The sequence below is a fragment of the Danio aesculapii genome, chromosome 4 (assembly GCF_903798145.1).
Source record: "Danio aesculapii chromosome 4, fDanAes4.1, whole genome shotgun sequence".
NCBI classification, from domain to species: Eukaryota; Metazoa; Chordata; class Actinopteri; order Cypriniformes; family Danionidae; genus Danio; species Danio aesculapii.
This window is the reverse complement of record NC_079438.1, coordinates 15,874,464-15,897,532: the sequence shown is the minus strand read 5'-3', so window position 1 is coordinate 15,897,532 and position 23,069 is coordinate 15,874,464. Positions and strand designations below refer to the sequence as shown.

General features: G+C 36.7%; 1 protein-coding gene across 1 annotated transcript; it reads right to left on the bottom strand.

Moving 5' to 3' along the window:
• Positions 1–971: 971 nt before the first annotated feature.
• Positions 972–7,616, bottom strand: LOC130222709 (gastrula zinc finger protein XlCGF7.1-like). Its single transcript, XM_056455237.1, has 3 exons — positions 7,473–7,616; positions 3,812–4,007; positions 972–2,053 (listed from the first exon to the last, which is right to left on the bottom strand). Exons 1-3 carry the CDS (start codon positions 7,555–7,557, stop codon positions 1,351–1,353), a joined length of 984 nt encoding a protein of 327 aa, XP_056311212.1. The 5' UTR covers positions 7,558–7,616; the 3' UTR covers positions 972–1,350.
• Positions 7,617–23,069: the final 15,453 nt, after the last annotated feature.

The following is a 23,069-nucleotide window of genomic DNA, read 5'->3' as shown; positions in this document are numbered from 1 at the left end:
TCTGACAAAAATCTGATCTGTCGTAACTAACAAATGACATTGTGTAGTCTGAACAGGTCTTTAGGGAGTCTGATGGTCGGTCACTGTCATCGGCAAGTTCACACCACACGAGTTTAGCCAGATTTTCATTCGCCAACAAGTTTTGTGAAACTGCAGACAAAAGCCAAAATTGGAGGCAAATCAGTGTTTGTTCACGCAAGTGACAAACAATGTGACTGATCAAAAACACCATCTAAGGGTGTAGGACAGTGTTCCCTGCATCTCCCAAAACATTTTCTCCTCCCCAATCTTTCTAATTTTCTTTTCAGCGCCGGGTGCACAAATATAGTTATTGGTTCATAATAACTTGAAACACATTGTCAGATTTTGCTCTATTTGGCTTAACCGTTCTTGGGTGACTCCCCAATGTGTAGATGACTCTAATACATAAAATAAGTAAGCTGACCAAAGTTCTTACACGGAGAACACTTTATTGAAGACAATGAATAGTGCAGTTCCTCAGCAGTGAACTCGACGGTCTTCAAGTAACTTAACTCAAAGTACAGTCTGTGAGACACTACTTTATAACAAAGGATGTAACCCCCCGGAGATTACTCAATTGCTTTGGTTGGGTCCTGTAGTTCCTGTAGGTCATTTGGTTCAAACCTTTTCAGATGCTGATACTTGTTTGCAAATGAAACAAGCCACACAGTCTATCAACATATAGAGTTATTTTGCGTTCTTGCAGTCCGGTAGCAACTTTCACAACCTGGTACTGGGCTGTGAGCCCTGATCTACACTACAAAACAGTTGTCAAGGGTTTTCATTTTCAGTAACTTGATATATATACAAGAGTTAACACTTGTTTGGCATGCTGTCCCGGGGGAGAGCCCTAAGCTCAAAGATCTTCGAACCCTCGGCTCCCTCCCGTAAGCAGGGCAAGAGGGGAGTTTGAGCTCAGATAGATCTCGATGAACTCCCCCGACTTGTTTCTGTTCTAATGACAGAAATGGCTAATAGACAGGGATGGCTAAAGGGAGATATAAGGCTTATTAAGAGCTCGACCATTGTGATCATTTAGAATGTTCAATTTACTTGGGTTGCGTGTTTTTGGACTGTGGGAGCTTGTGGGCTAGCTTCGGTTGTATATCTCTTTCCACACTGAGAAGATGCAAACGGCTTCTCTCAGGTGTGACTTATCATGTGGTAATAAAGTGCGTTTTTACATATGAAGCTTTTACAACACTCGGTAAGGTTTCTCTCTAGTATGAATACTTATGTGGATGTCAAGGTCTTGTTTTTGAGAAAAACTTTTCCTACATTCTCTCTTTGTTGTGAATTCTCATGTGGACTTCAAAGGTGCCATTTTGCTCAAACTTTTTTCACACTGAGGGCAAGAGTAGACTTCTCCCCAGTGTGAATTCTCCTGTGTACTGCAAAGTGTCCTGAATTATAGAAGGTTTTTCCACACTGTTGGCATGTGTACGGCCTCTCTCCAGTATGAATTCTCATGTGGGTTTTTAAGCCTTGTAAATAACTAAAATTCTTTCCACACTGTTCGCAGGTGTAAGGTTTCTCTCTAGTGTGAACTCTCATGTGAACAACAAGGTTTGACTTTTTACTGAAAGTCTTTCTACACTGTTTACAGCTGAAAGGCTTCTCTCCAGTGTGAATTCTCATGTGCAGTGCAAGGTTTCTTGCGTCATTGAAGCTTTTTCCACATTGTTTGCATGTGTACGGCCTCTCCCCAGTGTGAATTCTCCTGTGTACTGCAAAGTGTCCTGAATTATAAAAGCTTTTTCCACACTGTTGGCATGTGTACGGTCTCTCTCCAGTATGAATTCTCATGTGGGTTTTAAAGCCTTGTGTATAACCAAAACTCTTTCCACACTGTTTGCAGGTGTAAGGTTTCTCCCTAGTGTGAACTCTCATGTGAACATCAAGGTTTGGCTTTTGACTGAAACTCTTTCTACACTGTGTACAGCTGAAAGGCTTCTCTCCAGTGTGAATTCTCATGTGGGTTTTAAAGCCTTGTATATAACCAAAACTCTTTCCACACTGTTCGCAGGTGTAAGGTTTCTCTCCTGTGTGAACTCTCATGTGAACATCAAGGTTTGACTTTTGACTAGGCATGTGCCGGTATCACATTTTCATGCTGCGATTAATTGATTGAGCTTTTATCACGGTATACGGTATTATCACGATATTGTAATTTTACTAGAGAAACAGGTAAAAAAACACAAAAAACTTCAGTTTCGTCAACTTAGTAACTTTAATAACTTTTTAATTAACTAAAAGTACTTCAAACATTTAAATACAAATAAATATAAATAAAACAATACACAATATAAAAGTAAACTTGAGCAATTATATCAAAGTGAATGTGCAAAGGGAAACCGTCTTCGATCAGCAATCGTGGAATGAACTGCCAACTATTCCAGCATGTTTTATGCAGCAGATGCCTTTCCAGCCACAACCCAATATTGGAAATCACCCATACACACTCATTCACACACACTCATACACTACAGTCAATTTAGCTTATTCAATACACTATTCACTCAGCCTATATTCAATAATAAACATAACAAAAACTGCCTGCTAATGCATGGGTAAATCTTCAAAGGCAACAGTGTTACATTTTAACCTCTTTCCCCTCATCCTGCTTGCTGTTTCACTATCTAAACAATGAAAACATAATATAAGTCAAATTTGTTTCATTTTGATATTTGATTTACACTGTCTCTTTTGCAGAATATCAGTTTTAATAACCAATAATGGCCATTATAACAGTATAACGTACATTAAATTTAAACAATAAAGGTAAGCAATCAGTCAATGTGCAGAATCAGTGTATGTGGTTACGTAAATTAATATATTAGCTTATCTTTGCACTCAGCCAAAACAGTTAACTGAGAACAAGTGATTCAAAAGACATAAGAGTTGTTAGATAGAGACAACAAGATGAATTCAATATCACGTTTAACAACTATAGTGAGATGAGATCATCCAGCAGATGAACTGTCTGACATGCACTATACTCAGTCTCACCTGGGGTTATGCTCACCCGCTGAACTAGTGGCTGCAGCTCTGGGCAGAGAGTGTGTGGTCACGTGATTTGCGTTTTTAGCCGTGTACTAGAATGAACAGAGAACTTTTCAGAATCGCTAAATGAAACGCCGGTGTATTTCCCGCGATTTCTCTGCGCCTCCCTTGCGTTTCTTCTCTCTGACTCTCGACTATTTTGACAAATACACACAGACGACGCACACTCACACGGAGTCCAAAATAGGAGTTTGTGATTGGGCCAGCCCAATGTCAATACCGAAAAGAGCCAATGGGCTGCACAGTGTCACATGGGCCGGCCCGGTCTGTCTGTCCGGGAAAAAAAGCGTCTACTTTCAGAGAGTCACAGATCACAGCAGCGTCAATCAATAAGGCAGAAAAAAACAATAGGCTGCTAAGCCATTTATGGGCCGATCAAATCATAAGACGATGATCAGCCCGGCCCAAAAAGTACGTCGGCCCACCGGGAAAGTGCCCAGTCTGCCAGATGGCAAGTCCGCCCTTGCGTGTAAGGATTATAGCGGCGGCGGCGCGCACACAGGGCTTCTACATGTGGGGATTGTTTACATCAGAGTGCGCATCAGTTCTGCGCAGCATATACGCAGTGTTTCTTCAAGCGGTTGATGGAAAATAAGCTAAGGCGCGTTCTAAGAATATAAATTCGGATCTATTACTTTTCACGGTATTTTGAAGTGCCCGCGATAACAATATCGTGCATATTCATTACCGTGATTTATCGCATTACCGAATACCGGCACAAGCCTACTTTTGACTGAAGCTCTTTCTACAATGTTTACAGCTGAAATTACACCTGGATTTGGATTTCCGAAGTCTTCTGCGTGATGAAGTCTTTTTATTCAGTGTGGGTTTTTCATCAGTCGTTATCTCTTGTGGTTTCTCAAACTGCTGTTTCTCTTCCATTTCATTCGGTTGATGAGTCTCTTCTTTCAGCACCATCAGGTCTGAAAAAAAAAAGTTAGCTTTAGTATAAAGGCCCAAAGCAACAAGCATGAAATGGATGTTTCACCCACAAATTAAAATGACCTTATCATTTACTCTCCGTCATGTGGTTTTAAACATTTCCTTTTTTTGGAACACAAAGTAAGCCAGATTTTTTTCAAAATATATTTTTTGTGTTCAACAGGATCAAGAAACTCATAAAGGTTTAAAACCACATGAGGAAGAATAAATGGTGAGGCTAAAATGGTGAGGCTATTTTTATTTCTACATCAACTATCCCTTTAAAGAGTTCCTATTATGAACCTTTTTTTACAAGATGTAAGAGGTTTTGGCTTAAATTCAGATCATATACCTTGCAGAATATTTAAATTTGGGGGTCAGAAGAAAACCAAGCTCTTTTTGTGCCTGTGGCTTTAAATGCAGTTGATCAAATGCACTCGCTCTAGATCAGTGGTTCCCAACCTTTTTGCCTAAGACCCCCTTTTCCCCTGGAAAATATTTTAAGGCCCCCCACATTTAATATTATCGATCGTATAGGTTTGCAGTAATGATGAAAATTTTTTTTTTTTTTAAACGGTATGTTTATTAGTATCTCTAGATATGTTTTGTGGACAAATAATAGCCTAATGTAAAATATAAAAGCAAAACATTAGTAGGCCATTTGTAACTGATAAACATAAGCCTTTGAATTGGCCCTATTTAAATTCAATAACAAAAATATCAGTCTTCACACTGGTGTATAAGGGAAAAAATAATATAGGCTACTACAATTTAAAACTTGTATGTTATTTGTTATGCTCTGTCAATTAGTGTGAGGATTGCTGCGAGGCGAATCAGTGAGACTGTCTTTTTTGTGGTCCTCAACCTTTTTATCACAGAGGAGCGGTCAACGATTGACAATTTTACCTGACAAGGGTGGGTGGGGCTTTCACAGGTTGCTAGGCGACCATCAACAGTTTTCTTAGAAGATGACAAGCTGACAAAACACTGCTGTCGCTCTGATAGAAGTTTTATTCATGGAGAAAATTGCAAAGCACTGCAGTGTTTTTATGTTCTATGTTTGTCTGAGAAAATTAGTCTTACCGAAATGTGAATATTCCATACAAGCTGAAGCTGATCTCTCAATTGTTGTCAAGTGACTTGCGTTGCGCTCGTGGCCCAGGGTTCATTGGTGCGAGCGCGTCACGCCACTTGTGCGCGCAAGCCGCGCACCTCCATAGGAAACAACAACAAACTTTTCAAACTCTAGAAATACGCAATATGCGAACGGCCCCTAAAAGGCCGCCATCATTTGCGATCTCCATCAGTTGATCTTCTTCCACAGCCATAGTGGATGCACTTGATTTGTTGACTAATGGGTTGCGAATCCATTCCTTGGCAGTTCGTGGGTCTTTCACTGGGCATTTTCCCTTTAGTAAAAAGCTTTCCAAAGACGTCCATTTCTTACTCATTTTGCTGCTTGTGGGTTCAATTTGGGCGCTCAAGTGATCGAGATGTAACCAAGAAAATACGGTCATTTTTCAAAATAAAAGACTTTTCAAAATAAAAGATTGTTCAGACTCATATAATAAATAAAACGGAAATAATTAACGATTTATTGTGCGGCCCGGTACCAATTGATCCATGGACAGGTGGTTGAGGACCACCGAGCTATAGGGATAAAATGAACATGATCATTCTCCTAATTATCCACTGCTAAGATTTTTTTTTTTAATATTTACACGACGCCCCACAAAGCTCACTGAGGCCCCCTTGTGGGCCGGGACCCCCCTGTTGGGAAGCGCTGCTCTAGATTACTCACGTTGTGTTTCCTCATGTGTATCTTCCACTCCATTTAAACATTTTTAACTTGCTAGCAAGTACGCATAACACATGCTTATATTTGTGAGTTTGCATTATTGTATATAACTTATGCAAATGTACTGGGTACTGGGTTGCAGCTGGAAGGGCATCTGCTGTTTAAAACATATGCTGGATAAGTTAGTGGTTCATTCTGCTGTGGCAACCCCTGATGAATAAAGGGACTAAGCCGAAGGAAAATGAATGAATGAACTTGTGCAAATACTTAATGCCACATTTGCTGTAAACTGGAGTGATGAGATGACATACTTTGCTACTTGTTTTCATTCAGTTGTACTTTTGCCTTTGTTTTCTTGCCTTTGTGCATGTCCTGAGGCTTAGCTGAAGAGCTACGTTGTGACATTTTATAAAACCGACAAGATGCAGAAATGCCATCTAAAAAGGTTATCTGCTGTGTGTCCAATCAGGGACAGTGATAACATAAATATACAAATAATAATGTTAATGAAAACCCATGATTATTTTATAACCCCTAGGGGCTGTTTCATAAAAGTGGTTTAGAAAAGCGGGGATTAAAAGTCAAAAACCTGACTTCAGTGAGCCGAACTAAACGTCCATACTTAATTTGGTTCCATAACAGCAAGTTAAAGATCATTTGCTCTAACTAATCTGAATTCAGTTGAAATAATCTAGATAACTGCTTGTGCACGTTACTGTTGTGAAACCCTGAAGGTCAAGTACGAATGCATCGATTATGTTGTGTGCTACCATGTTAACTATGATGAAAGAAAGAGCTCTGAAATGAGACAGCAATGTTCACAGCGAGTGAGCAGCATTTGATTTTTGAGTTCAAATATATAATCATTTAAACAATCAAAAACTATGGCTTGCACCAAAGCAAAAAAAGAAGGCTAACAGGAAATTGCATATATATATATATATATATATATATATATATTAAAAAGGCCATTATTTAGGCCTATTAATGTTCAGTTAAATATTTGTCACAATACATTGGAATATGTGCTTGCGTGCGTGAGAGAGAATATGCACTTACTGCCAATTGTTAATGCAGGAAAAGTTAATGCATTGCAGGCTCACTGTAACATTCAAAATGTACTTAACATCAGCACATTAAGTTTAAGATAATGACTACAAAGAGCTGTGCACACACAAGCAGTGGGATTTTTTATAGAAGAAAAACATATAAGGTAGAAAAACATGAACAAAGAAAAATGGAGACTTGTTTATAAAAGATTTAAGACCTACAACACAATATTTCAGTTAATTCAAGACTTTTTAAGGTCTAAAAATTGAGTCTTCTATGAGAATACTGTAGGTCAAATATTGTCAGCTCAGTTAAACCTTTTTCATTTATTGTTTTTAATTATTTTATATAGCACCAGTTCTCAAGGACACTTTACAAACAGTTGGAGAACAAGAAAGCAATAACCTTAAGAAGGTAGAGAAAATGGGAGACTAATAATACATAAAATGAAAGACGAAAGAAACTCATTCCTGTCTTTCAATGAGTGCTTATGTGCATTTAGGAGAACTAGGCAGCACACTCAGGACTGCAAGGTGGATTTAATTTAAAATTCTTATTATTAAAATTTATCTGAATGAGGATCAATTGACTGAGTTGGTCTTTGAGAATGAAAACTAACCTGTTTGTTCCTGCAGATCTTCATGTTTGACTGTGAATGTTTCTTCAATCTTCACATCTTCACTCTCCTCTTTAATAAACGCCATCTTTATAACAGTGTGGAGATCAGTCGCTTCAGCGGGAGTTTTTCTCTGTGTTTGGACACTTTATCCTGTTTAAAATGAACAAAACAATAAAATTATCCTGTTTAAAATAAATAAAACAATGAACAGAAACAAAATAACTTCTCTTCAACACTTGCTTCAACAGTTTCTTCTATTGAGAGTAATTAACAAAAAGAAATCAGGTGAAATGTTTCTTTAAAACACTTATTACACACTTTTCTGTTTTAATAGCCATTGAGGTAAAGTTGGTTTTATATTCACACATTCGTTCAGTGACAGCTCCATACATTGTTTACCATGGTACTTTAATTATTCGGACTGAATGTGTGAATATAAAACCAACTTTACCTCTATACAATAGCCCTCGATTACAGAGAATAAATAAAACAGTACTACGTTGTATAAAGGGTTTAAATAACATTTCAAACAGCAGGCACATCATTTAGCATCGGATGAAAAACCTGAAACTTTAATTTATTCGGTTTATATCTGTAAACGCTTTAAAACAAACCTTTCTCCAGTTGAATCTCAGCGCTGAAGCGGCGCCGCGTGATGACGTCACACACCACGCCAAAATAAAAGTCTTTTTTGTTTAGCTTTTTTGCCATTTACTGTTGCAGTCATGACTTATTGATTCATTTGTCCCATGTTTTTACTTTACACTACATCTGCTCTCTCTCTCTCTCTCTCTCTCTCTCTCTCTCTCTCTCTCTCTCTCTCTCTCGCTCTCATATAATACAGGGAAAACACAGAAATAAATAAAATAAATAAAGATTAATAAAATAAAAAATAGATTAATAAAAATAAAAGTAGATAAATAAAAATAAAAGTAGATTAAAAAAATATGAATAAAAATAAAAATAGGTTAATGAAAATAAAAAGATTAATAAAAAATATATTTTAAAAAATAGAATAATAAAAATAAAAAATAGATTAGATCTCTCTTTCTCTCTCTCTCTCTCTCTCTCTCTCTCACAAACACACACTTCAGTATTTAAAGTTGATCAAAACTTTTAATCTAAACATTTTAAGAAAAATTTGAGAAGCTTTTTAATCCAGTTCATGACTTGCATGTCTACAACACATTACTTCCTATTAATATGTGAATATGACCTCTTCTTGTCTATTTCTACAACTATAGGCCTATATAGGGTTTCTTTTTTATATGAATTGTCATCTCTTATTATCTTTGTTCCACGTTTCCTGCCATTCTTTAGCAATATCTTCAGTAATAATATTTAAATTACCTTTACTTACAGAAGCATTAAAAGGGTAGTTCACATAAAAATTACAATTCTGTCATTTACTCATCCTCTACTTGTTCCAAACCTGTTTTAGTTTCTTCTGCTGAATGCAAATAAAGAGAATACAGGAGCAAAAACAGCCACTATATGGTTTAACAGTTCCTACTTTGGCTACTTTTTTCAACATTTTCTTGCACACAAAAATGTTCTTGGAACTCGATTACAGTTGAACCACTAAAGTCACACGCAAACTCCACACAGAAATGCCAACTGACCCAGCTGAGGCTCAAACCAGCGACCTTCTTACTATGAGGTGATCGTGCTACCCACTGCTCCACTGTGACGCTTTACATGTATAATTATTTGAGGTGTTAAACTGGTATTGGTGAAGAACTATGCTTACAAATGGTTATTTTTAAACGTGTGAAAAGGCACCATTCAGATGTAATGATCGTAATGATTTGGGCAATCAAGCATGTATTGTTATAGACATCTTTGCTTATTTGTCTTATGAGATGTAAGGTAAATACTGTTCATGTAATATGCTTTAGGCTATAAAGTTGGTATCGGCATGAACAGCTATACCTGTTATCAGGTTTCTTATGTGTAAAACGGTCCTATTCAGTTAATGGTCTGGCCTATTAGGAAGCTATTAATAAAGATGATTGCACATGATGATCCTTTATTTAATTGAATATGTGACACAAGTATTTAAATTTCATTGTTGCAAACAAGTTACAGGAGTAAGTGCAGTTGTTGTTTTATGTGATGTCCACCTCTGTAATTACACCATAGTGTAAAAGAAGTCTGAGAAATGCTGTAGTTGGTGTAGGTGGAGCAGGTTAATCACATTAAAAGTTCTGCATTGTGTAGATATGAAAGTGAACACTTGTCATTGAATTACCCTGTATAAACTGCCTATGCAATAATTTTACTTGTGATGTGATTATTTTCTAATTATAAATCTATAGATGCATGACAGATTTAATAGTGGACTCCAGAAAGGTAAGAACAAAGCTTGAAATTGCACTATGTGAGTGCATGAGACCAATAGAAGATCAAAACATGAGCTATATGGAGCAATCGCTCGCTTTTAGCAACATCTAATCATATTGTTTTATCCCACCTTATCCCACATTGAATCAACTGCATTGATTCCGTTGTCTATTAGGCTAGTTTTAATTTGATTTCAGAATGTCACTATGCAGAGTGAGTGCATTTTCCCTCATTCTCCTGGTTAAGAGATAAAGCTATATAATAGAATTCGTTATATTTCAGATAATATAAATCAATTATTATCAACAAAAGACCAATTTCATAATGCTTTTAGCGTAAAAGACTTTAATTTGAAGCAAGAAATATGCTGGAGGACTGGATCAGATATATGGCACTTTACTCACACCTGATTACCTCTGCAGATTATACACAACATTTCACAGCACCTGGAATGAACACAAATGAGTTTGATGTTACAATGTGTCTCATCCATTTGTGATTAATGTACAAACAATTATCTACAAAGGCCAAAAGAAAAAAAAATGGCCAGTATGTGATCGCTTTACTGTGTTAAAAGGAAAAGGTTTTGTCACAGGGTATCTTATATTTGCTTTTGCGAATGTTTATGCATATTTGTATGCACAAACACAAGTAATAATTAGAGGGTAAAACATCTTTGTTACCTACCAGGTGAATAAGAGGCTTTCGAGAGAGCTGAGCTGCTCACACATGTTCTGTTCAACTAAAAACCGAAGGAAAGAAAATTAAATTGGCACAGAAACAAGTTACATTTTGATTGTTAAAATCTATAGACACTTTTAACAGGTCAATTATTTCTTTCTAAAAGTGTCTATAGATTTTAACAATCAAAATGTAACTTGTTTCTGTGCCAATTTAGTTTTCTTCCTTTGGTTTTTAGTTGAACAGGTCGATTATTTCTTTCTAAGAGTGTGTTGACAGTCTTACAGAAACCAGTAATGAGCTCCATGTGCTTTAAACTCACATAAAGAACAAGTTTAATGATAAATAAATAACTAAAACATTGCTAATAGTTAGCTCATGTCAATGTATTGACTGAACTTAACAAATAAAACCTCACTGTGAAGTTTAGAAATGGTTTCTTTCAACGAATGATAATATATCACTGTATCATAGGATAAGACTTACATAACTATTATATAAGTGAAATTATGAATGTGAAATTTCAAATCAAAGTACCTCAACATAATTGTATCAACATTAACTACAAAATGCAGCAGCTAAAGTAAAAAATAAGCTTCCATTAATAGTCATATAAAAAACAGCAACAAAACAAATGAAGATGATGGCTAAAGTCAACTTATTTTCCCAATACATCATTATTTCTCTGTAAAACTGGTTTGTAAAGCTGCTGAACTTCCCATCCCCCACAGTAATGTGTCTTGAGTCTTCACTGCTCTCCACTGCTCATTTGCGTATTTATACCAGCATTAATGGGTGCCAATTGAGTCTTATCCAATCACATTCCAGATCCAGTAGCTTAGCAGGGTTGTGTTTATATATTCTGGGTTTCTAACTGAATCTTCATTGGCTTATTTAGCTATAAGATAACAACTGAGGAGGACAAACTACGATCGTAAATTCCTACATTGGGATTATTACCAACAACAACATACAAAGAAAAACCCACTGAGGCCATTTCTCATCCCACTTCATTGAAGACTGAAAAGGTAAGTTGGACATTCTGAATTTACCCTCAAATAATATCTGAATGCTAACATTATAATGTATAAAATCTAAACATGTGTGGATGCATTGTTCAACGTTGTGTTAAGTTCTTCAGTCATTTTTAAAAGCCTCTTTACAACTATTTAGTTTTTTGTTTGTTGGTTTGTTTATTTGATTATAAATATTGTTTTTATCCTGACAAATGGACTGTAGCCCAAATAAGTTTCAACCTATTACATATATAGGTTGTAACCTGGCCAGCAATTTTGGAGAATTTGATGTTTCCCCATTCAAACATACAAAGAGGCAGTAACATCAGTGAATGCAAGTGAATGAGTTAAAGCTATGGATAAAGAAATGCAATCGTTTAAACCTCTTACCAACCTACCAGAAGGCAAAGATCTAGTGGGGGTAAATGGGTTTTTTCAATTAACATAAATAATGGAGGTCTTACAAAACAGAAAGCAGATAAAGTAAAAAGTGGAAAACGAGGGAGAAATGTATTAATAAGTCATGACTAAGAGTAAGTGGGGTAAAAAAGCTGAACAAAAAAGACTTTTATTTTGGCGTAGCGTGTGACGTCATAAGGCCGCGCCACTCTCACACTGTGATTCAACTGAAGAAAGGTTTGTTTTAAAGCTTTTACACAGATGTAAACGGACTGATTAAAATTTCAGGTTGTTCATTTAATGCTAAATGTACCTGCTGTTGACAATTATATTTTAACCCTTTATACAACTATGTACTATTTTACTCACAGTAAGGTTTTTTGTGGCTATTGTTTCTTGCTCAGACTTACCAGATTTCTTTTTGTTAATTACTCTCATATAAAGAAACTGTTGAAAAGAAGTTATTTTGTTTTTGCTCATTGTTTTATTTATTTAAACAGGATATTTTTATTGTTTTGTACATTTTAAACAGGATAAAGTGTCCAAACACAGAGAAAAACTCCTGCTGAAGCGACTGATCTCCACACTGTTATAAAGATGGCTTTTATTAAAGAGGAGAGTGAAGATGTGGAGATTGAAGAAACATTCAGAGTCAAACAGGAAGATCTGCAGGAACAAACAGGTTAGTTTTCATTCTCAAAGACCAACTCAGTCATTTGATCCTCATTCAGATATATTTTAATAATAAGAATACTAAATTAAATCCATCTTGCAGCCCTGAGTGTGCTGCCTAGTTCTCCTAAATGCACATGAGCACTCATTGAAAGACAGGAATGAGTTTCTTTCGTCACTTTTTCTTCAGGATGTTCATTTAATGCTAATGAATGCATTGTTCTCTTGTTTTTTGTCTTTCTTTTTATGTGTTATTAGTCTCCCATTTTCTCTACCTTCTTAATATTATTGCTTTTCTTGTTCTCCTACTGTTTGTAAAGAGTTCGTGAGCACTGGCGCTATATAAAATAAAGATATTGTGTTGTAGCTCTTAAATCTTTTTTAAACAAGTCTTCATTTTCTTTTGTTCATGTTTTGCTTCCCAATCTGGCCAAAACCCATACAATCACCAACAATCCATCTCAATAAAACCTTCAACTTTTCATTTAAAAAGGTCATTTTAACTCTATTTATCATAATGGTTTAATTATTTTCCTCACAATAACATTTGTTTAAACGTGCTCCATGTATTTACTGCTGAGGACATCGACCTAGACAGATTGTTGTGCATAGATTTAGTTTAATATAGTTTTTAAAACTTTTAAAACATTTGTTTATTTATTTTAAGGAAAGTTTATTTGGTAAAAGTGTATGGATACAAGTAAAGCTTGCTTCTTTACACAACATTTAAGATCTTTTGCTAAGAAATATCTAAAATATTGAATTTTTTAATTACTTATTTATTGTTGTATTATTGGCGACGTGGTGACGCAGTAGGTAGTGCTGTCGCCTCACAGAATTTATTAGTTATAAAGGGAAAAATATGAATACAATCGAGAGACAAATTCAGATATGTATAAATAAAATGTATGACTGGTCAGTTTTAAATGGTTTTCAATTTTCTAAATCAAAAACTGTATGCATGCATGTTTGTCTTTTAAGATCTATGCATTTATATCCAGAGCTTTTTTAGATAGAGAAACTATACAAGTTGTGAAAGAGGTAAAGTTCCTAGGATTGAGTTTTGACAATAAGTTGTCTTTTATTCCTCATATTAAAGTATTATGAAATAGATGTTATAAAGTAAAATAGCATGTTATAAAGGTTTTAGCAAACATCAAATGGGGTGCAGATTGGGGGATACTCTGAAGACTTTATAGGACACTTATTAGATCAAAAATGGATTATGGGAGCATAGTTTACGGATCTGCAAGGATATCGTACATAAAGATGCTTGATACAGAACATCATACAGGACTGAGACTTGCTCTTGTAGCATACAGGACTTCTCCAATTTAAAGTTTATATACGACAGCAGGAGAAATGTCACTTTACAACAGAAGATTGAAACAGGCTCTCAAATATGCAGTCAAGCTGAAAGCTAATAAAGAAAATCCAGCATATTCTACAGTTTTCCACCCTCAATATCAGCACCTATATGAAGCCAGACCCAGATACATCAGACCTTTTGGAATTCGAATGAAAACTCACTTGGAGAAGTTGGATATTAATCTGGATATAATAATAACAATGCATGCATGCCCTAAACCACCATGGCATATTAAAAAGCCATCTATTATAATGCACCTGTCTCAGTTTAAAAAAAGGGAAATCCACCCAAATGTTAATCAGGAAGAATTTATGAATATCCGATGCAATCCACCAACTTATGTACCAGTGTATACAGATGGTTCAAAATCAGATGGACGAGTATCTGCTGCAGCAGTGATTGGTTCAGAGTGTTTCAGAAAGAGTGTTTCCGGACAAAGCTTGATATTCACAGCTGATCTTGTGCACTGTTTTTAGCTCTGGAACAAATAGAAAAAGAACATCAACAGCAGTTTTTAATTTGCACAGATTCTATGTCCTGCTTACAAGCACTTGAATCTCTGAAAACTGATCATCCTATGATTTTTAGCATTATAGAAAAAGTGAACCTTTTAAAGACTAAAGACTTTGATATTATTTTCTGCTGGATACCTGGACATATGGGATTCATTGGAAATGAACATGCAGATAAAGCAGCTAAGGAAGCCTTACAGTTGGAGATTACAGAATGTAAAATTCCTGTGTCTCATATTAAACCTGTTTTAAATCTGTATATTAATGAGAAATGGCTAATGGAATGGAATGTAAGAATAACAAATTGTAAGAAGTGAATCCATTTGTAAATGATATAAATAATTACCCTTTTGAAAATAGACATGACCAGGTTGTACATAAAAGATGTAGAATCAGACACTCAAGACTTACACACGCATATCTATTTAAAGGGGAAGAAAAACCTATTTGTGACTTGTGTAAGAATATTTGGATGATAAAACATATTTTAATAGAATGTCTATTTTTAAATGAAGTTAGACATTTGGCGTTTTTATTCGGGAAATATTTGAAGTCAAATGTTTGAAAAGGTGCCTTCTGGAGCACTTTTAGAATATTTATCCTAAGTCAAACTAAAAGATAGTATCAGACTGTTTTTAGTGTTGCTGCTACTTGTATACTTTTTGTTGTTTTTTACAATGTATGTTAAGAAACTGATTTGATTTTATGATGATATATTGTATATTTATTATAAGTTTTTGCCATGAATATAGCCAATGCTGCTGATATGGCATTAAAATATAAATAAATAAATAAACAATATCAATAAGTATGAACGTTACTAACTATAAGGGTGGAGTGACAGGAGAGATCAGCGTTTCAGGTCAATGATGAAGTCAGAGAAGCTGCATAGTTTGAGTGAAAGGTAATTTATACTCAGGATGACATGATGATCCAGCTCATCTAAAATAACATCAACATGTTTCAGAGGAAGCTGGCCGTTTCTTCTTCTTCTTTTTTTTTTTTACTTTTACCATTCAAGATGACCACAGATTTGAACAAACACTCGCACAACTTTTTATGTTTAACACTGTGTCAAATTTACACGTGTCAAAAAATGTATTTATATTTATGTTGCAGCGCAAATGTCTAAATCATTTTTTTTACATAACTGCAGTGCAAATGTCTAGTTACTTATATTTAGATAGTTTGGGGTTTTCCTTGTTGAAAATGAGTTGGAGGTTCATTACATTTTTGCTACTTGAAACAAATGCATTTTGCATTATTGAGCATCTCTGGGGGTCTGACAGAAGTTGCCTGCCTGATTTTTGCCAAAAGACGGAGGTGGTACATTTGATGAAGGTAACCATCGCATAATTCTGCACAAAAAACCCTGCATATTTACATTAGTGCAGTGTAAGTATCTAAAGCTATTTATATTTACATTAGTGCAGAGCAAATGTTCACTCAAATTGTTCTGTTATTTATCTATATTAATGCATTGACAATGAATGTTTATTATATTGACAACTTTTTATTTCTGCAGTGCAGGCAACAACATAGAAATTATGTGCAGTTTTTGTTTATATAATTTTTTACATTAATACATTTAGCTTGGTCATCTACTCTTTTTAATCTTTAGCTCAAGCTTTTACTGATGGGCAGAAGGCAAGCCATTGTGTAAATCTGGTTAATGCTCGCTGTAATAGAAAGAGCTGATGACTGTCCAGCTTGTTGTTTCACCCTGCGGATGAGCTGCTCAGTGTGGACCCTCAGCCTTGTGATGGACGGCGTCTCCCTCACAGTTGCTTTTACTCTGGACACATTACTCTGGATGTTGAACGATGTAGATGTATAAGTCAGAAAGCAATATATAAGGTTTTGCATATAAATACCTGTGCTTAACACATTTGTTTCAGTTTGTTATTTGCCTATTACATGACACTGAATGTTTGGTGTGTTTGTGTGTGTGTATATGCATGTATACAATATATACAGTATAATAGAATTCACTATGGGAAGTTTATTTATAAACTAATTTCGAGAGGATCACGTGCTTATGATTGCTTGCAGCCGGCCGCGCATTATTCAATTTATGATTCACCAATCAGACGATTCCTAAGGCACTATAAATACCCTAAGTTCCATATCACAGCCATCTTTATTTTGGAGAATCCCCCCTTCCACCCTACTCCTCCTTCTTTCCTAGATGGGTGGCACGGTGGCCCAGTGGTTAGCACTGCTGCCTCACAGCAACAACGTCACTGGTTCTAGTTCTTACCAAGCCAGCCAACGTTTCTGTGCGGAGTTTACACGTTCTCCCTGTGCTCATGTGGGTTTCCTCTAGGTTCCTCCCTTCGTCCAAATACATGCAACTTAAGTTACTTGACTAATCCATATTGACACCATAGACATGCTCCTAGTAAGTAGTTATCTCTTAAGAGTAATCACTATCTATTCATTAGCTACTACAGCAGGGGAGTTCTCGAGACCTGAGCTCAAACTCCCCTCTCACCTTGCAAACGGGAGGGAGCCCCGGGCTCAAGGATCTTGAGAGCTCTGGGCTTTCTCCCGGGACAGAATTCCAAACAAACTTTATAATCAATCATCAGCTAAGTGTGAACTTTTAAAAGTATGGTTAAAAACCTAATATTATTTAATATAAAATACAATTACAACTTGTTACTACTTTCATCTGGGTTAAATTATAGTACATCATTTTTAACTATCGTTAGAAATTTATAACATCACCAAAAACAGCTTCGAAGCAGTGTCAGCCTGATCTGGTGTATTAATCAACTACCGTGGGTTCTAGAACTGAACAATAATGATGTTCCAGATGCTGGACATCCACTGGCACTAGATCCTCATTAATTTAAGAGTAAATCTCCCATCTTTGCCATGCTCTGATGCGTTTAGGTTTCGCCGCTATTAGATTTCGCTGTAGAACGTGCTATGCGGAAGTAAAGAGCCTGACTGATATTCTACTGGAAACACATCAGCAGAGTTCGTGCATAGAGTCCATTTACTATAACTTCTATGTTAAGCGGCTTTGACACACTTTACATTGTAAAAGCACTAGATGAATAAAGATGAATTGAATTAAATCTGCTTAAATGTGTACACGTTAATGGACCAAACAAAATATGATCTGATTTATTTTACATTTAATGTGCATCAAAATTTCAGCGTGTAGCCAATGTTTCCAGTGTCTTTTCACTTTTCAGATTTTAATGAGAAATTTTAAGACTTAATGAAAAGTAATGTTTTATTTATCTATTTCAGACCTAATTGAAGAGAATGAGGGGAGTAAAGAGGAGGAACATCATGTCAAAATTGAGGAAAAAACTCATTTTCAGACTGATGGTATTTTGAAAAGGAGAGACAAGAATTTTTTCACCTGCACTCAGTGTGGAAAGAGTTTTGGAAGACAAAGCAGTCTTAAAATTCACATGAGGATCCACACTGGAGAAAAACCATTCACATGCACTCAGTGTGGAATGAGTTTCATCCAATCATCACACCTTAATAATCACATGAAAATCCACACTGGAGAGAAACCATTCACATGCACTCAGGGTGTGAAGAGTTTCAGCATATCGTCATCCCTTAATCTACACATGAGGATCCACACTGGAGAGAACCCTTTCAAATGCACTCAGTGTGGGAAGAGTTTCAGCCAATCAGCACACCTTAATGAACACATGATGAGCCACACTGGAGAGAAACCATTCACATGCACTCAGTGTGGGAAGAGTTTCAGCATATCATCATCCCTTAATGGTCACATGAGGATCCACACTGGAGAGAAACCATTTACATGCACTCAGTGTGGGAAGAGTTTCAGCCAATCATCATCCCTTAATAGACACATGAGGATCCACACTGGAGATAAGCCATTCACATGCACTCAGTGTGGGAGGAGTTTCAGCTGCTCATCATCCCTTAATAGTCACATGAGGATCCACTCTCGAGAGAACCATTCACATGCACTCAGTGTGGGAAGAGTTTCAGCATATCATCATCCCTTAATAGTCACATGAGGATCCACACTGGAGAGAAACCTTTCACATGCACTCAGTGTGGGAAGAGTTTCAGCATATCATCATCCCTTAATAGTCACATGAGATCCACACTGGAGAGAAACCATTTACATGCACTCAGTGTGGGAAGAGTTTCAGCCAATCATCATCCCTTAATAGACACCTGAGGATCCACACTGGAAAGAAACCATTCACTTTCACTTAAACCGCGGTCACACTGGACTTTTCTCCCCTTAGACTTCCATTCATACTGTTAGACTACTCCTAGTCCTCCCAGGTTAAAACATCAGTCAGAGGCTTTAAATAAGTTTTATCAATTTAATTAATTAGATGAATAAAGCATTACAAAGCTCCGGGTGTCAGAGAACAGCAACACAGGGTGTCTGTGTCAGCGGGGCACACACACCCACACCCTTGTTCCCTCTATACTTATTGTTGTCTCTCTTCAGCCCCGCCCGGGGTGCTTCAGTAAGAAAGATCCTTCATCCAGATCAGTTTGATCATCAGTTGTTAGGCAGAACAGGAAATCTGCACAGAAAAAGTCACACATACACATAACAGAGCCTGAAAGAGAGTAAGCCTTCGCCCCTCCCGTCTGTTATGGTTCCTGTAAATGAGCACACTCTGAAAGTGAAATTGTAACCTTTTGTTGATAATAAGTACAGAGGAGTTAACTTCTCGGTTATCAGTCACACGAAGACACAGCTGTTATGGAGCAAGGTTAGATGAGGTTAAGCACATGAGGTTATATGAGGATAAACACATCAGCATAAGCTCATGTAATTAGTTAAAAACAGAATTAAACTGTTAATGCAAGGATTAGTTTATTAATGTATAGGATGAAGTTAAAATAATCAAAAAATCCTTCAATACGCACGCCAATGCGTCAGACCAGAAACGCAAGTTCGTGTGTCAAGTTTCGCAGATCGCCTTGCAAAGTTCAACCTTGGTAAACTCTGACCTGCGAAATTGCATCACTTGACTGTGTGAGACCAATCGAAGATCAAAACATGACCTCTCTTGACTGAAATGTAAAATATGGACCAATCGCTCACTTTTTTAATGTCTAATCATCTTGTTTAATCCTGCCCCTTTTTGCTACGCCGTACAACAGAATTTCGCATGCTCAAACTCGAGTGTGATCGTAGCTTCGGTGTGGGATGAGTTTCAGCAACTCCTCAGACCTTAATAAACACATGAAGACCCACACTGGAGAGAAGCCATTCACATGTACTCAGTGTGGGAAGAGTTTCAACCGATCAGCTAACCTTAATGAACACATGAAGATCCACACTACTGTGAAAGAGTATATGTGCTTGAGTGTGAGAAGACTTTTATTACAGCTCCAAAACTTAAACTGCACCAGACGATTCACACTGGAGAAACCGTACAAGTGTTCACACTGTGACAAGAGGTTTAATCAGTTAACACATCTGAAAACACAAAAGAAGATTCACACTGGAGATATCTGATCAGTGTCTACAGAGTTTCACTCATTCGGCGCAGTTTAATAAACACGTGGACAAAAAGTTGCACACATGACATGAATGCAGCAAAACGTTTTCTCATGTGCACAGGATGTTTCATGTCTGAATAATGTTTTGAAAAGGCTGAGTGATGGCATTCTGTTTTTCAACACACCTACACTGCAGTAGGAGGAGTTGTAAATGTGTTGCGCTTCTCGCGTTTACTGTAAGCACGATGGTGGCTGAGAGAAGAACAGTTTCATAAACATCTGGCAAACAGCACCTCTGCAGCTTAAAATTTCTTTGCAAGTGATTGTACATGTGCGGATATTTCTGTACTTTACTATCCAGTGTATTCATGTAGCTAGTGTTGTTTTGGATGATGTTCTCTGTCTGACTTCCTGAATGAGAAACAAACCACTGGGCTCCAGGACGGTTAGTTTGCAGTATACCAGGGCCTCAAGTTTAGAAAGCCCATTAATTTGTCCTGTGTTGCAGCTTTTATTAGTGAAGTTTATACATTTGATTCAAGATTTTTTACTGGTTTACTACAGTTACCTTTTTGAGTAGAATACAAACTTGATGAATATTTTATGATTTAGGCAGAGCGACAGGTATTAAGTTTTACAATATTAATACACTGTGATGATCCCAAGACTCTAGATTGGAGTATGTAGTAAATCCTGATTGGATGCCTGCATTACTCCTCAATGGGTATATAAAAGTTGTTGTGTTAGCTACCCCAGGATGCTGTGGCTACTCAGGAGTTCTCATGTCAAGACCTGCCCTCTCATTGACTCTTTAACCTTATGGTTTTGTTTTGCATTACTTGTATCATGTAGTTAAGTGTTGTTGTGATTATATCCTAAGTTCTTTATCTTCATTATTATCCCTAGACATCCCTAAGGGCTCTCTTTTAAACTGCAGATGGTCAACTTTTTCCAGTCAAGCACCATGGTTTCTAATTTAGAGGTGCTGGGTCTTTCCCTGCAATGTCAGAATCAGCAGCAAACAGTCCCACTGCTTGCTGAAGGTACATGTCCTATGAAGCCAAAAGGACACTGTTATGAGACAGTTCTGAGAACTGAGACAGTTCTAGCCTACACCTAAAATTCTGGCAGAAAAAATTATTAATTTTTTTAAATCAGCCTCAAAAATAACACATTTACAAAATAAAAAAGAATAAATGGATGGATAGACATTGTAGTGGTAGAAGGGGAAGGATGGCTTGTTTAACCATAAACCAAGATGGAGCTCTCTCAGGAGGGATGGACCAGTGCGCGAGATGTCTCAGACTGAAGGTGTAATAATGAAATAAATGCTCAGGAAGCTCCAACCCTTTTTATCATCTGGCTGTTGCAATGTACTCCAATCCTACCTAGGGTGCTTATTGTTCCAGTGAAATTAATTGACTAAATTATCAAACTGTTTTAAATATTGTAAAGAAATATTTACAGGGATATACTGAAGTAGAGAAGTAACTTTAGTCAGGCAATTCATTTTGAGTATGATAGTTTGTTATTTTGAGTTCCTCAGCGCAGTGGTTCTCAATTCTGCTACTTGTGCAAAATGAGTTGACAATCATCCCAAATAAATTTTAGCTCTTATTACTAGATCTTAGAATCACACCTGAGAAACCACAAAAGCAGAAGTTTGGCTTCTCTTAACTGCTTAAGATCAATTTGCACCAGATCAGCAAGAGACAACATTTGTTTGAGTTTCCTTCGCCGACTGGCCTGACGCAACACAGCATTCCTGATTGGTTGGTGACTCAGCTTCAGTGACGTCCTTGGGATTCACTTGCTTGTGAGTGGAAGTTGTCGTAAGTTACCGGGGTGACAGACAGTCGGTTTGCAGAAGTTATTGTGGTTTCGGCGGTTCCTAAACTTTAAGAGTTTGCATGGAAAGTTCTTTGAGACCCGACTGCATTGTCCAAGAGCAAGGCGAGAGGGGGCAGAGAGCATGATCGAGCTAATGCAAAAAACAACGTTTTACCGTTGCAGTGTGGAGTTTCCATGTTCTCCCCATGTTCGTGTGAGTTTCCTCCAGGTGCTCTGGCTTCCCCCAAGTCCATAGACATGCGGTATGCATGCGGTGTGTGTGAATGAGTGTGTATGCCTGTTTCCCAGTAATGGTTGCAGCTGGAAGGGCATCTGCTCCGTAAAGCATGTGCTGGATAAGTTGGCGGTTCATTCCACTATGGCGACCCCTGATTAATAAAGGGACTAAGCTGTAAAGATAATGAGTAATATCACACGGGTAGCAGTGCGATGTGGCCTTCTATCAGTTTTTGTATTTCTATTTGTTGTAATGGCTTGTTGTTATTGCATAGCAAAATAAATAAATGAAAGCAGTGCAATGTACACTACCTCGACCTCTACCTTTTGTTTCAATCCCCTGAGAACTTTGCTCATCTTCAGAACGCAAATGAAGACACTTTAGATGAAATCAGAGAGCTCCCTTGTCTGTCATAGACAACAAGAGTCCCGAGATGCTCAAAGTCCAGAAAAGGAACCAAAAACATTGTCAAAACAGTCCATGTGACTTTAGTGGTTCAATTGTAATCGAGTTCCAGGAATATTTTGTGTGCAAGAAAATGTTGAAAAAAGTAGCCAAAGTAGGAACTGTTGAACAATATAGTGGCTGTTTTTGCTCCTGTATTCTCTTCATTTGCATTCAGCAGAAGAAACTCAAACAGGTTTGGATCAAGTAGAGGATGAGTAAATGACAGTATTGTAACTTTTATGTGAACTACCCCTTTAGTAAAGGTAAATTAAATATTATTACTGAAGATATTGCCAAAGAATGGCAGGAAACGTGGAGCACAGATAATACGAGACGACAATTCATATGCAAAAAAAGGAACCCTATATAGGCCTATAGTTGTAGAAATAGACAAGAAGAGGTCATAATTATGAGGATGAGATTTGGACTCAGATACTAATAGGAAGTAATGTGTTGTAGACATGCAAGTCATCATGAACTGGATTAAAAAAGTTTCTCAAAATTGTTTTAAAATGTTTAGATTAAAGGTTTTGATCAACTTTAAATACTGAAGTGTGTGTGAGAGAGAAAGATAGATCTAATCTATTTTTTTTTATTATTATATTTTTATTT

What these genes read in the sequence shown, in the direction of transcription:
- LOC130222709 (XM_056455237.1), bottom strand. Translation starts at nt 7,557, where the DNA reads ATGGCGTTTATTAAAGAGGAGAGTGAAGATGTGAAGATTGAAGAAACA. An exon ending in AGATCTGCAGGAACAAACAG is followed by an intron (nt 4,008 to 7,472) that starts GTTAGTTTTCAT and finishes TTTTTTTTTCAG; the next exon opens with ACCTGATGGTGCTGAAAGAA. An exon ending in AGAAAGAGCTTCAGTCAAAA is followed by an intron (nt 2,054 to 3,811) that starts GTAGGCTTGTGC and finishes AGGAGAGAAACC; the next exon opens with TTACACCTGCGAACAGTGTG.